Raw genomic sequence first — 14,355 nt, forward strand, 5'->3', positions numbered from 1 at the left:
TGCGTGTCTGTGCGTGCAACATGAAAATACAGTAGCACCTAAGGAGCTTGACTATTGGTTCCTGTAAACCTGCAAGTTGATGTGGTGTTAATAAAAAAAAACAAAACACAGTGACTGGTGTCATTCTGCTAACTTTATTCTTTATACACAGTTTGAGGAAAGTAAGATCCAAACAAGGCTTCCACTCCCCCATCCTCACTTTGGGGGCTTTAAAAAGCAACTAATAGTTGATACTGGTTAGGATTTCAGTATCTGAATTATGGAATTTCCACCTGTGCATTTGATTTCTGAAAGAAAATAAGAGACCCTCGAAGGGATGACCTTATGAGAAAAATGAGGAGTGGAAAGGGCCAGAGGAGTCTATTGTCCGGTTTACACCAGCCTGGGAATGTTCCCTGCCTGCCACACGAAGCAGCCTGTGGATCACTCACAGCCACGATGCACTTAAATTGGGAGTCAGTCATGGAAAATGGGAACTAAATACATTAGGTCATTGCTGAAAGAACTCAGGCAGTCACCTCTGATTAGCTCTTCCCCTAAACTAAGGCTGCGATAACCCTTAAGCTGATTCTTAAAAATTAATTCAACATACCTCTTAGGAAACTTAAGCTGAAATATTCTTTAAATGACTGATGCAAACAACTTCACAAATACGCATACAAAAGTTCGAATAATGTCACTAAGTAACATGGTATATAAATATATGTTCAGAGTAACATTTACATATTGGCCATAATAGCAAGCATACCATTAACCAAAAAAAAATTCATGAAGAAACTTATGTTCACGTCAGAATCCCAAGCCAAACACACCCAGGGATGAGGACCAGCTAACCCCCGCCTCTAACCTGTAACTGCAGCAGCACTTCCCAGGTCACTGGTGCACATTACTTGAGCTGCATCAGTGTCCTTAAAGCACTTACCAGGCTGGATGGCTGGTGGTAGAGACAAGAATATTTCTATCACATTCCTAAGCTGGTCTGGGGGCCACATTTTGAAGAACCACTGTCATGTTTTGGGGCTCAGTGAAGACATCCACTCTGTCCTGCTGAGGCCTCTCCTTGCCTACAGATGGGGGGGAAACCATTCCTAATCTCTGCCCTGGCTTACCTGTACTTTGGCAGTGGGCTTGGATGATCTACTGTTTTTGAGTGGGCAAAGTAGAAAAAGAATACGCACTCTGGATCTGAAAACAATATGCATGAAGGAAAGTAAAAGAATGGCAGTACTCAACCTGGTGCCACCCAAAATCTGTTCTCAAGCTTTTTAATACTGTCTCAAAAAATCTGGAGGTCTAAACGCACTGTAATTTACTTTTCAGTTAACTGACAGCCCATTCAGGATCTTTCTGAATTCCTGCTGGCCTCAACAACAAAAAACCCAAAGCCACTGAACCCTGCTCCCTGCTAGGCAGGCCTTGGACCAGGCAGTAGTCAGCCCCATCTCTGCAGTTCTCAACAGAGGAAAGGCTGCCGCCTACACCTTCCAGCCCAGGCCTATACCAAGAGCTGCCTTACAGAGCTCAGCATACTCATCCCAAGCAAGTGTGCAGGTCTTTGAGACCGGAGGAGGCACAGCTGCACTAACCAGCACGTGTCATCCCTTGGCAGCATTACAGTGAAAAGAAACTTAAGTAATTTACCAGGGATTGGGAGGCAGTGTGATGTAGTGCAAAACACTGATTGGAGAGTTGGTATTTTTATTCTGGTTCTTTTTTTGTTACTACCTGGTTGCGCAAAAACTCCCTTACAACTCTGACAATCTTGAATTATATAAAAATGCTATAAAATCCGTGGCATAAAATCCATCTCCCAACCAGGAAGAGTCAAGAGGAATGGGCCTGACACCTGAACCTTGGGCTCTGGCCTGGGGTGCAGGGATGAGAAGCCAGGCTTCAGCTGTGCCCTCTACTTTCCCATCCACAAAGGCAGCCCCTGGCTCCTGCTCCCAGGGCTCCTTTCCCTCTAGACCCAACCCTCAAGTCCCACAGCTGACCTGACCACCCTAACTCCAGGACGGAGGAACCTGTGCCTGCAGTGGCCTCTGAAGAGCAGATGTCACATCAGTAGAGCCTACTGGGGTCCCACCCGCCTCTGTCCTCCCTCCTTCCTTTAGGTCCTTCCTTCACCACCTCACAGCTTATCTGACACACGCATAATAAATAAGACATTTGCACATAGGGTGATAGGGTCAGCTCTTCCCGCCCCCCTTTCATATAAAAGCATTAAATACAGTTTCAAAATAAAATACAAAGAGCAAAAAGGGCCTGATCTCAGGGCCAGCTGTTCTCCACAGGAGAATGAATCTATACACCCCTCTCGGACCTGCCTGGGAGATCGCAGGGCCCCTTCCCCGCCTCACAAGGCCTGGCGCTGCTGCGGGGAAGAGAAAGGGGGGCCGAGGCTCAGCCCCGGGCTCTGGGGGCTGAGAACAGGTAGCAGGTCCCCCACAAAGGGAAACAAGGATGGGTCGCCAAGGGAACGCCCCCAGCCGGGACCGCCAGTGTCCCGGTCTCGGACGGACCTGGTGCTGGACCCAGAGGACCCGACTGAGATTAGGTGTAGGTGGAGGTCCTCAGGGCAGGAGGAGCAAAGCAAAAAAGTGCTAATCCCTTCACCCGACCTCCGTCCAGGACGAGGGTGGGACCGCGGAGCACTCTGGCGCTGCTGGCCCAGCCAGGCCCTGCTCCGCCCGGGCCCCCAGCGCATCGCCCCGCCTCCAGCCCGAGGCCCGCGGCCCCGCCTCCCTTAGAAGGCCCCCGTCCGCAGTCCGGGCCTCCGAGAGGCCGAGAATACCAATTAGAAAAGGGCAGGCAGCAGCTCCCGAGCCGGGAGCCGAGCCTGCGGCGTGCAAGGCAGCAGACAGCGGGGCCTCCGGCCAGGGAGCAGGCGCGTGCATCCTGCCTGCCCTCTCTGAGCGCCTCCCTCGGCCTTAATACTGATTGACAACGTCCCCGCCCCCGCCCCCGCCCGGCGCTGGGGCGCTCAGTGCTCACACGTGGAGGCCGCTTTGGCTTCTCAGAAAACTAGGGGCCCAATGTGGAGGGGACCGTAGCTCCGGGGCCCAAGGGAAAGTACGCCTCGCGCGGGACACCGACGAGCTTGGGGACGTAAGCGCCCAAGCACCGAAACTCCCGTCTCTGCCCGGCCTGGCCCAGCCTGGCCCAGCTCGGCCCGGCCCGGCCAGCGGGGGACGCCCGCAACAGGCTACAGGGGGGTCCCAGCCCGAGGGCCGGGCAGCGCAGAGGGCACACGGCCCGCGAGTCCGCTACGCCCGGCACACGGCGCCCGACTTGAGGTCCGCGCCGCCGTCGCGCGGGGCCGGAGCGGGCGGCCCGAAGCCCTCGTGGCCATAGCAGCGCAACGCCGCCTCCTCGTAGGCCTCCAGGATGGTCTGGCGCTCCTCGGGCGTGAAATCCATGGAGAAGGGGTGCACCTGCAGGATGTGCCGCTTGATGGTGCTCACCTTGAGCGTGGCCAGCGCGCCCCCGCACACCATGCACACCAGGCCGCGCCGGCTACCGTCGTAGTCCATCAGGTACTCGCCCCGCCAGCGAGGCTGGTAGTTCCGCCGCTGCTCCCGGCTTCGCGGCGGCGGTGGCGGGGGAGGCGGCGGTGGTGGCAGCGGCAAGAGGAGTCCCCCCGGCTCCTGGCTGTCCTCTTCGTCCTCTTCCTCGGCGGGCCGCTCCAACGGAGCCCCAGTGGCGAGCGGGATGTCGCCTAGTGAGTGAAGAAGAAAAAGCGGCGCTGGAACTGGTGGTGTGGGGAGCAAGCCAGGTCCCATGTCCCACCTCCACCCTGCGACCCGTACCCCCAATCTCCCTTCTACCCCAGCAGCGCCCAGCCCTCTCTCCCTGCCTAGCTGGGGACCTGCCCGCTCTCCCTCTCCACCTGGCTCTGACCCGCACCAGCTCACCCCACCACTCCTTCTCCTCTGGCTCCTCCTCGTCCCCTCCCCCCTCCTCGGAGGCTGCGGCTGTGCTGGGGGCGGCAGGGCCCCGGGGGGACTCTGGGCAGGGCAGGCTCAGTGCCAGCAGATGGGCGGCCTTCTCGCTCCACTCCTGGGCGATGAGGGCCTTGACCAGCCCGCCGAGGCGCGTGGAGCCCGGGTGGCGCCGGCGGATGTGCCGCTTGATGGTGCTCATCTTGAGCGAGGCCAGCGAGCCCCCGCACACCATGCACACCAGGCCGCGCCGGCCGCCGCCCAGCTCCATGAGGTACTCCAGCTGCCAGCGCTCCTGGTAGTGGCGGCGGTGGTCGAGGCCCGATGGCAACCTGCCCGGGACTCCCACCCTCTCGCCCTCGCCCTCCTCCAGCTCCTCCTCCTCCTCTGTGGGCCTGGGCCTCTCCGGGACCCAGCCAGCCTCTTCCTTTACGTCTGGGGGGCTGAGATCCTGAGAGGAGGAGGATCCAGCAGCCGGGGCCGAATCCCGGCTCCTCTTTCTGGTCAGGTCCTGGGGGACGAGGTCATCGTCTGTTGGGGAAGGGGTGAGGGAGAAGGGCTCAGCCCACTGACTGGGTTGCCCTTACCCACACAAAGGGGTCCATCCTTGTTCCTCACCCCAGCCCCAAGCTAGAGGCCTTGACGTGTATGTGTAGGGAGTAGAAGTGAGTTCCTGGCCTTCAGCCCTCAGCCCTAAGTTCCTGCCTCCCAGTTTTGGCCACAGACCCCACTTTGCAGCCCTAACATGACACAGCCTCAGCTTAGGATGGGCCTCGCACCTGGTGGGGACTGGGTGAGTTCAGACAGCGAAGCTGCAGGCTGGCCACCCCAGGCCTGCAGCAGTGCACTGCGCTGGGGACCTCTGAGCCCCAGAGAGCTGGGGTGCACCTCCAGCACATGGGCACGGATGTCGTCCAGGTGCAAGCTGGGCAATGCCCGGCCACAGGCCATGCACACCAGCCGGTTCCCCCGCGGGTCATAGTCCATGAGACACTCGGCCCGGAACCAGTTCTGCAGGGACTCCTTCAGCCTCCTCTCCAGGCGGCGGGCCCCCAGCCCCCTGCTGCCCCTGGCCCTCCGGGAAGCTGAGAGGCACAGACACCGAGACCAGGGTGCCACTGGGCCCCCTCGTTGCTGGCGCCAGCAGCCCCCACCAGCTGGGGCTTTGCCTGAAAGGGTTGGAGGGAAGGAACTGAGACACTGCCCTGTCAAGGAGCCCCTGCCACAGCCAGGTCCTTCACAAGCCTCTCACTTGCTTCTCAGACTCAGAGGCCCCAGACCTAACCTTTGCCCTTCTCTTCCTCTCCCCTCACATCTTACCTCCAGCTCCCTAAATCCTCCTTCACACACTCTAACCCTTTTTTTCCTCCCCAGAACTAGGATCTAACCCCTGCCCCACTGGCTTATGAGCTGCACCTTTCCAGTCCCCTCCCAGGCCTTCAGCAACCCAGCCTGGCCTCCCCACGCCTGGCCTTCCCAGGCCTGTCCCTCAACCTCTACTCTCATTGATCCTGCACAGAGCACAAAATGACAACACTGCCAGGAATGTCAGAGGCCCCTGCCCCACTGTCCTTCCATATAAACAGACCACACCCAGAGAAGGAGCAGTAACCTCAAGGAGACCAGCTAGTTGGCAGAGAAAGCTGTCCCCATGTGACCCACTGGCCACCTGGACCCCTGCCTCTCCATGACCTGTATTACCTGGGCCCTTGGGCGGGCAAGCTGGGAGGCTGGCCCCTTCCTCCTCCTCTTCTTCTTCCTCCTCCTCCTCCTCCTCAGTCCCCTGGACCCCCAGGCCCTCAGCCTCTCCACAGGTCCCCAGCCCCAGGTGGGCGTCCCAGCTGTTGCTGATGACTTCTTTCTCCCGGGGACTCCAGTGCAGGGAATAGGGGTGCTTTTGGCGGATGTGCCGCTTGATGGTGCTGAGCTTGAGGGTAGCCAGGGAGCTGCCGCACACCATGCACACCATGCCATGCCGCGCAGGGTTGAAGTCCATCAGGTACTCCAGCCGCCAGTGGTCATGGTAGTAGCGCCGGTGGTCACGGCCAGGGATGCGGCTTTTTCCAGGTCTTGAGGCCCGGGCCTCACAGTGGTCTGAGTATTTCCTGCCTGAAGCTGCTGGTCCCCTGGCCCTGGAGGAGGGCAGGGGGGCATTCCCCCAGGACCCCAAGGCACCCCCTTCCAGCTGAAGATCTTGCCCTGAAGAAGGGGAAAGGGAGACAGTTTTCAATCTCTGATTTCCAGGGAAAGAAGTCAGGGCTTTGATTTTGAAGCCCAAGAAAGGGAGGTGAGGGTGAGGGTGTTCAGGGGCAGGAAAAAGGATATAGGAGAAGCAGGGAGCCAAAACATTGGCCCTTTACAAAGAGCAAGGACTCTTTAAGAAAGGATCAAGAACAAAAGGATGCAGGGCACTGTGCAAACTAGCTCTAACACTTTGAAAAAAATAAGGTGAGAGCCAAGGAGGCAGCCAGTTCTGTAAGGTGCCCTTTTTGGATGGGAGCTGCAGGGATAAAGCTAGGAGAGCAGCAGCAGGCGGAGTGGAGCAGGCAGGGGGCTGAGAGGGACAAAGCGGGCATCTGTCTGCATCCAGGGCTACACACAGGACCCACCCACCTGGGGCCCCAGCAAAGAGGGCCGCACCCAAAGTTCTTCACCCTTTCTCCAATAATGCCTCAAACACAGCCTCTTGAGAGTCCCATTTTAGGAAGAGCTAAGCACTGTCAGTTCCCCAAATATAGGCTCTCGCACCAGAGGAATCCCCAAGACAAAGCTGTCAGCACCTCTAGGGGAAGAAGCTTCTCAGACCAAGACTTCCCCCAGAGTCTGGGGGCGCCACAGACGCTGAAAAGGGATGTCAGGAGGGCCACCCAAGTGGCTACTGATGACACTGCGGCAGGGAGTAGCCACCACCCATTGGAGTCTATTAAGTCTTTCTGGGGATTTAACTTTTGCTCTGGCAGGGGATCAGCCACTGCCATGCCCAGCAATCAGAAGAGCAGGGACTGGAAAGGCCCGACTAACCCAGTGGCATTTCCTTTGCCAGAAAGATACCCAAAGCAGTCCCTCATTCTTCCTACAGTCTTGACTCCTTTTTATTTAGAAAATGGTCTCCTGGGCACATAAGCTACACAGGCAGGTCCTGGTGGAAAATCCCAGGGTCAAAGAAACAAAAGACAGGATCAGAGAGGGCTCCTATCACTGCTATGAGGGTTTTTTTGTTTCAGTTTTTATTTTCTTAAGTAGATCCATAGGATCTATTGGCTTCAGAGCCATAGATCTGGGTTGGAGTCCTTGCTTTACTGTTAACTTGGCTCTGTGCCCTGTGACAGGTCCTGTCCGCCCTCCGGCCTGAGTTTCTTTGTCTGCAAAGGCACTGGATAGCTAGCTGGTCTCTGAGCATCCTTCCAACGCTGGATCCAGGCTAGTCTAAGGTGGGTTGGCCCTTTAAGAGCCGAAAAGGGGGGAGGAGCTGAGGTCTTTAAAAACAAAAGGGGCTGGGGAGCTTCTGGGAGGGGAGGGACAGGGAGGGCTGTCCAGAGATTAGGGCAGTCTCCCAAGCCCGGACGGAACCTTCTCGGGTCTTAAGGCGTTGACCCTACATCAGGGAAACAGACTCTTTCCAGAACGAACGGGGATGGTTCCGCTATAGCTGACAAATTAGGGGAGAAAAAAAAAATTTTTTTTTTTTTTTTTTTTTGAAGAGAAGAGATAATGCCCGGGCTGGAGGGGGTGTCTGCCTTTATGGGCAAACCCATCCCTCTAAAAACCCTGCGGTGGGGGAAGGTAATGATGGGCCCCCGAGGCACAAGCTATGCACTTTCCTAGGGAGAACGTAGAGAAAAAGAGAGTGCTTGTCTTCAACGAGGCCACAAGACAAGAAAGGCAGCCGGATTTCAAATAGCGGAGTTCCGAGCTGAGCTGAGCTCCGCTGGGGAAAGGCACCCGAAGGGGACCCAGGATCTGGACAGACTTTTAAGACAGCAAGATAAGGGAGACCACCTGGGAATCTGAAAGAGAAAGGGGCGGAGGGTGCCAGTCCACCAGCTTGGGGCCCTACTGCGCCTTGACCTTTGGGCCCCTCCGCCCTGGCCCCCAATGCCGGGGGCACAGGGCCTTTTAAGGAGTAAAGGAGCCGCCCGAGCCCCCCGGGCGGGGCGGACCTTGGTAACTGGGCGGGGGGCTCCCCTGCTGGCCCTGCAGCGGCAATCCGCGCCCACCAGGTGGCGCCCCCGGCTACCCTGCCCGCGTCCCCCGCTTTGTTCGGCGGCGGAGAGGGGCCCCGAGCCGCAGCCCTCCCCTCCCCCACACAGGGGCCCCCGCCGGGCCGCGGGTCCCAGGTCTTACCTCCTTCGTCTTCCTCCGGCTCTGCGCCGCTGCTCGATCCGGCAGGCGGCAGCCGTCGGCCCCGTGCCGAGGCCACTGCTGACCCGGGGCCGCCCCTACCGCCGCTGCTCCGGCTCCGGTGGTCCCCGCCGGGCTCCATGCGCTGCGCTGCAGAGCGGGGCCCCGGGGCGGCGGGGCGCGGGGCCGCGGAGCCAGCGGCAGCCCGCGCGGGGCGCTCGGTGAGCGAGGCCCCGGGACGCGGGGCGCAGGCACTGGGCGGCCGGCCGCACGGACGGCAGGCTGCTCGCTCGGCGGCGCGGGCTGGACCGGGGTGGGGATTCCTGTCTGGGGCCCCTGGGGCTCCTTTAAGGGCTCCTGGGTAAATTTAAAGGGGCCGCACGCTATTTCCTCCTGCCAGCTCGCGGGGGGCTGGGGGGAAAAGCGGGAGGCGACGAGCCCAGCCAAGGCTCAGCAGCCCGCGCCCGCTTCGGACGCTGGGAGCACGGACCTCGCCGCCCTCGCGAGCCTGCACCACTGCCTCCGGGGCTCCGGTCCCAGATCCCGAAGGGTCACCAAAGTGGCGAGGTTCGTCCGCGTTTCCACCCAGGCTCAGCTCTCGGCCACCGCCCCCTCGGGGCATCTCAGCGCCCGGCTCCCAGCACCGGCGCAGGCAGAGGAGCGCTCGATAGGAAGGCCGGCGTCCCTGCCGGGGCTTCCTCCTCCGGTGCGAGCGGGTCGCGAGCTCCGCGCGGGCCCCGCAGCAGACGCGACTGGCAGGGGCCCCAGATGGCTGCTGCCCCGCCGAGAGGGTGGAGCCGCGGGGGCGGCCGCGCCCCCTCCCGTGGGAGCCGACCGGGACCGCTGGGAGCTCGGGCTTCTCATAGGAGGAGTGGACCGGCGAGGCTCCCCGGAGCTGGCCAGGGGTGAGGGCAGCGGCAGCAGCGACGCAGGCCCTGGAGAGGGGGCGTGCAGTAGACTGGCGGAGAGCCCGCAGCGCCGGGGCCTGACCCTGCGGGGCGAGGGTGGCTCTAGAATGGAAGCCGGGAAGAGAGGGCGTGTGTGGCCAGGACTGAGTGAGGCTCCTGTCCCTGTAGGACTAGGGGTGCCTGACGAGGCCCTTGATGCAACCTAAGACCCCGTGCCTGGCCCGGGGTGGAGAAGAATGCTGGTCCCGGGCGGGGTGTTGGGCACCTGGAGACAGCGGGGAAGCGCTGGGCGGACCCTGGCTGAGGGGCCCCGGGGCGCCCCCGGACCCCCAGCTCCTAGGAAGAGGAGAGAAGGGACCGGGAGAGGAGCTAGAGGCGCCGCAGCCTGGGGTCCTTCTGCGAGGACGGGCTGGAGGAGCAGGTGCTCGCTTTGCCTGTGGTTGGTCGCCCACAACAAAGGCGATTCGGGGCGATCCAAATGACAGGGTGCTAGAGGCCCTGGAGGGTCCCATTATCTAGAGGTGGGTTTTGTTCTCACCCGGCAATCACCATTAACAGACTCCTCGGCTCCCTCGCCACCCACTGTGCGGCAGCGTGCTTGTAGAGCTGGACACACCGCAGGGAAGGAGACAGACGGGACGATGCCGTCTGTGACCAAACAGGCACCCACAGCAAACCTTTCCAGCCCTTCGGGAGCCATGGAAATATTACTTGGAACACAGGAACCTGTTCCCTGAAATGTTTGTGATGGGGGGGGGGGGCGGTCAAGAACTAAGATTTCTTACGTGCCTCGAGGGCACTGTCAGGGAGAAGTCGCGTCTCTCCCTCCGCCCCCACCGGGCTCTGCTCGCCCCCTGCGGCCCCGCCGTCCTTCATTGGTTATGTCCTTCACTTGCACGGGGCCCAGGAGCACAAAGGGAAAGTGAGACGCAGACCTGGCCTTCACATACTTCTGCGGCTCAAACAGAACAAAACAAAAAAACAAGCTAAAGTGAAATGAGCCGGTTCCTGAGGGGCCTTGTACTTCATTCTAGTTTAATTGCTAATTACACGGGGAGGCCGTGCTGGGCTAACCGCTATGAGAGACACTTTGGGGGGGTGGTCTTTCCTTCCAGTTCTCTATGTGTATAAATATGATAATTTTGTTTCTTACTAAAAGAGAAGGACCAAAGTCACCTGGACCCATTTTTATCAACCTCTGCTCCCCCACCCCACCCCACCCACATCCTGTTCAGCCTGGGGAAAGGCTTCTGGCTCCTTGGCTGGGATGCATTTTTCCCCTTACACTTCCTCCTTATAGCAGCCTTAGGAAGCTGCAACTTTGCTGTACAGATGGAGAAATGGGGACTCAGAGAGGCAAGAGCCTGACCCCAGGCCAATCGTTTTCTTGTGTACTGATCCACTTATCCAGCAAGCAGTGACTGAGCCAGCCCACTGTGCCTAGCACTGGGCTGGGGGTGCAAAGGCTTAGAAATCAGAAACAGGGGACAACCCATTCCTCCCACTGTGGGAAGGGATAACCGTGCCAATCAGGGCCACAATGTAACTTTTTTGTGCCCTAGGTACTTTCTCCTTCCTGAGAATCTTCCTATTTAAAGAAAAAAAAATGAAACTTTAATAATTTGATAGATTTTCATGGGTCCTACAAAATTAGTTTTTCTGAAGAGGAAAAAATGAGGCTTTTCTGGCAGAAGCCAGGATAGCTCCAGGTGAAGGAGGTAGGAGAGACCAAAGCAGAAATGGAAATCAGCAGGGGCCATGTTGAGTTGAGTTTTTGTCCTGAAGGTACTGGGGTGTGTCCAGGACTTCTGGGACCATTCTGGAAACAGCTGGGAGAACACTAGTGAAGAAGGGAGATGGGGGAGAGCTGTCCACAGTAAGGCAGCTAGCTGCACTGAGGGCAGCACAGAGGAGGCTGAAGTTTGAGCAGGGCCACAGCTGGTCCCTGTGCACTCCTCACTGCGTCCTAGGAGGGACCTGTGAAGATGAATGCCACCTATGCACCATCTGAGCCAAGAAGAAAGGACAAGTTTTTGCCTATGAGCATTTGTTAGCCAAGTGACCTACCTGAAAGCTTCTTATGCCCAGAGGAATCCTTTCAACTCATTTCTGACAAAGGCCCCCTCAGAGGCTTGCAGTGTGTCTTCCCTGAGCCACTTGGAGAAGGTGGAATGAGGGGCTGATTGAATGTGATGATCTTAGAAAGGACAAGTTAACTCCCAAGTATCTGGAGTGGGGGCAGGGGGGCGGTATAAAAAGAAAAACGGGATAGAGAATGAGGTCACAACCTGGGAACCACAGAACCCCTTTCAAACTCAGAACTCCTAATTTTTACACTTTGCCTCTTTCATTCTCTGACTCTGACTCCTGTCCTCCATCCACTGTCACTGTGGGTGTCTCAAGCAGGCCCTAGGTCTATAGGCCCCCTGGGGCCAGAACTCCCAGGGTTGCAGCTTCCTCCTAGCATTGAGATGGCTCCCTGGGCAGCCCCAGTAAGGGAAGGACACCAAGGACCACAACACAGGAACTGCCAATAGTGTTCACAAAGGAAATTTTCGTACCATTTTATTTTTTTGTACAGACAGAGTTTCACTTTATTGCCCTCGGTAGAGTGCCGTGGCGTCACACAGCTCACAGCAACCTCCAACTCCTGGGCTTAGGCGATTCTCTTGCCTCAGCCTCCTGAGTAGCTGGAGCCCCACCACAATGCCCAGCTATTTTTTTTTTTTTTTTTGGTTGTAGTTGTCATTGTTTGGGAGGCCCAACAACAATACTGGGTTGGGTTAGAAACCGCCAGCTTCAGTGAATGTGGCTGGCGCCCTAGCCACTGAGCTACAGGCGCCAAGCCTGATTTTTTTTTTTTTTTTTTTTGCAGTTTTTGGCCAGGGCTGGTTTTGAACCCACCACCTCCGGTATATGAGGCTGGCGCCCTACTTCTTTGAGCCACAGGCATCGCCCTGCCAAGCGTGATCTTGAACTCTTGAACTCAAGGGATCCTTCCACTTTGGCTTCCTAGAGTGCTAGCATTAAAGGCATGAGTCACCAGCACCCAGCCAGGGCCCAACCTGTTGATGTCAAAAGAAGGATAGTTCTTAGGGCCAGCATGCAAGTGACCTCAGTTCCTCCTGCCAGTGTGGCAAACCACATACACATCAGCTGCTCCTCTGAAGCAGCTTCAGATGCCAGCTGCTACTGGATCCCTAGGAGCTTTAGAGGATACCTCCAAAATGGTCCCACTATCCCAACCTCTCTTGAGGATTTTAGCCTTCCCTCCACCCCTCTGCCACACTAAAGAGGGACAGTCCCATAATGGTCTAGCTCTTTGGCCAGGCCATGAGCAGAAATGAGGAACAAAGGGTAATTGACCAACAAGCCCTTTCATTCTTGGTCCTCTTTTTTTTTTTTGAGACAGAGTCTCAGTATATGGCCCTCAGTAGAGTGCTGTGGTGTCACAGCTCATAGCAACCTCAAACTCAAACTCTGGGGCTTAAGTGATTCTCTTGCCTCAGCCTCCCAAGTAGCTGGGCCTCCGGGTACCTGCCACAGCACTCGGTTGTTTTTTTGTTGTAGTTGTCATTGTTTGGCAGGCCCAGGCTGGGTTCAAACCCGCCAGCTTGGGTGTATGTGGCCAGTACCCTAGCTGATGAGGTACAGGCACCAAGCCTCTTGTTCCTCTTTAAATGTGTCAAAACTATATTTGGTGCCAGGCACAGTGGCTTACACCTTTACAGGGAGTAAGGGAGGCCTCAGCAGGAAGACTGTCTGAGGCCAGGAGTTCAAGACCAGCCTGGGCACATAGCAAGATGCCATCCCTACAAAAAATAGAAAAAGTGGCTCGGCGCTTGTGGCTCAAGCGGCTAGGGCGCCGGCCACATGCACCTGAGCTGGCAGGTTCGAATCCAGCCCAGGTCTGCCAGACAACAATGACGGCTGCAAAAAAATAGCTGGGCACTGTGGTGGGTGCCTGTAGTCCCAGCTACTTGGGAGGCAGAGGCAGAAGAATCCCTTGAGCCCAGGAGTCGGAGGTTGCTGTGAGCTGTGATGCCACAGCACTCTACCTAGGGCGACAGCTTGAGGCTCTATCTCAAAAAAGAATAGAAAAACTTAGCTGGGTGTGGTGATATGCACCTATAGTCCCAACTAGTTGGGAGGGCTGAGGCAGGAGGACCACTTGAGCCCAGGAGTTTGAGGTTGCTATGAGCTATGATGACACCACTGCCCTCTACCTAGGGTAAACAAAGTGAGATTCTGTCTCAAAAAAAATAAAAACCTGTACATTTGGTATTTTTCTGTCCCTTTCTGTCATCTAGCACAGAGTATTCCAGTAGCTGTTTATTTTTATTTTGTTTTACTTTTGCAGTTTTTTTGGCCAGGGCTGGGTTTGGACCTGCCACCTCTGGTATATGGGGCCGGCGCCCTACTCACTGAGCCACAGGCGCCGCCCCCAGTAGTTGTTTAATATTTCCTGAATCCTGTCTCTGTCAGCATACTTTTGGTAGTAAATGATAGATAACTCAAGCTAGTTTAAATTTTTATTTTATTTTATTTTATTTTTGAGACAGAGCCTCAAGCTGTTTCCCTGGGTAGAGTGCTGTGGCATCACAGCTCACAGCAACCTCCAACTCCTGGGCTTAAGCAATTCTCCTGCCTCTGCCTCCCAAGTAGCTGAGACTATAGGTGCCCACCACAACACCTAACTATTTTTTGATTGCAGCCATCATTGATGTTTGGCCGGCCCAGGCCGCATTCGAACCCGCCATCTCAGGTGTATAAGGGTGGTGCCTTAGCCCCTTGAGCCACAGGCGCAGAGCCTAGTTTAATTTTTTTTTTTTTTTTTTTTTTGTGGTTTTCGTCCGGGGCTGGGTTTGAACCTGCCACCTCCAGCATATGGGATCAGTGCCCTACTCCTTGAGCCACAGGCGCCGCCCCTAGTTTAAATTTTTAAAGAGGAGCAAGAATGTACTAAAATCTACAAAAAAAGTGGCTTGATCCAAGGCTCAAGCAGTGTCACTGTGAGCTTAGTGTCCATCTGTCCACTTGCCTCTCTTTCTCTCTTTTTAAGATTTGCTATTCAGGGCGGCGCCTGTGGCTCAGTGAGCAGGGCGCCGGCCCCATATACCGAGGGTGGCGGGTTCAAACCCAGCCCTGGCCAAACTGCAACAAAA

General features: G+C 56.8%; 1 protein-coding gene across 3 annotated transcripts; it reads right to left on the reverse strand.

The window, feature by feature from the left end:
- Positions 1 to 3,166: 3,166 nt before the first annotated feature.
- On the reverse strand, positions 3,167 to 9,035 carry ZFTA (zinc finger translocation associated). Of its 3 annotated transcripts, none has more exons than XM_053560591.1 (5): positions 8,286 to 9,034; positions 5,643 to 6,140; positions 4,721 to 5,110; positions 3,810 to 4,472; positions 3,167 to 3,718 (listed from the first exon to the last, which is right to left on the reverse strand). In XM_053560591.1, the coding sequence occupies exons 1-5, from the start codon at positions 8,422 to 8,424 to the stop codon at positions 3,267 to 3,269; spliced, it is 2,142 nt and encodes a 713-aa protein (XP_053416566.1). In that variant the 5' UTR covers positions 8,425 to 9,034; the 3' UTR covers positions 3,167 to 3,266. The 3 variants fall into 3 exon arrangements, with proteins under 3 accessions (XP_053416566.1, XP_053416567.1, XP_053416568.1); XM_053560592.1 differs by having other exon boundaries at positions 3,915 to 4,472; positions 8,286 to 9,032; XM_053560593.1 differs by lacking the exon at positions 4,721 to 5,110 and having other exon boundaries at positions 8,286 to 9,035.
- Positions 9,036 to 14,355: the final 5,320 nt, after the last annotated feature.

The sequence above is a fragment of the Nycticebus coucang genome, chromosome 14 (assembly GCF_027406575.1).
Source record: "Nycticebus coucang isolate mNycCou1 chromosome 14, mNycCou1.pri, whole genome shotgun sequence".
Lineage (NCBI taxonomy): Eukaryota > Metazoa > Chordata > Mammalia > Primates > Lorisidae > Nycticebus > Nycticebus coucang.

Bases quoted from the DNA above. Each gene is read 5' to 3' on its own strand.
- ZFTA (XM_053560591.1), bottom strand. From the start codon at position 8,424: ATGGAGCCCGGCGGGGACCACCGGAGCCGGAGCAGCGGCGGTAGGGGC. The intron at 5,111-5,642 runs GTAATACAGGTC...CAACCCTTTCAG, and splicing joins TTGCCCGCCCAAGGGCCCAG to GCAAAGCCCCAGCTGGTGGG. The intron at 4,473-4,720 runs GTGCGAGGCCCA...CTTCCCCAACAG, and splicing joins ACTCACCCAGTCCCCACCAG to ACGATGACCTCGTCCCCCAG.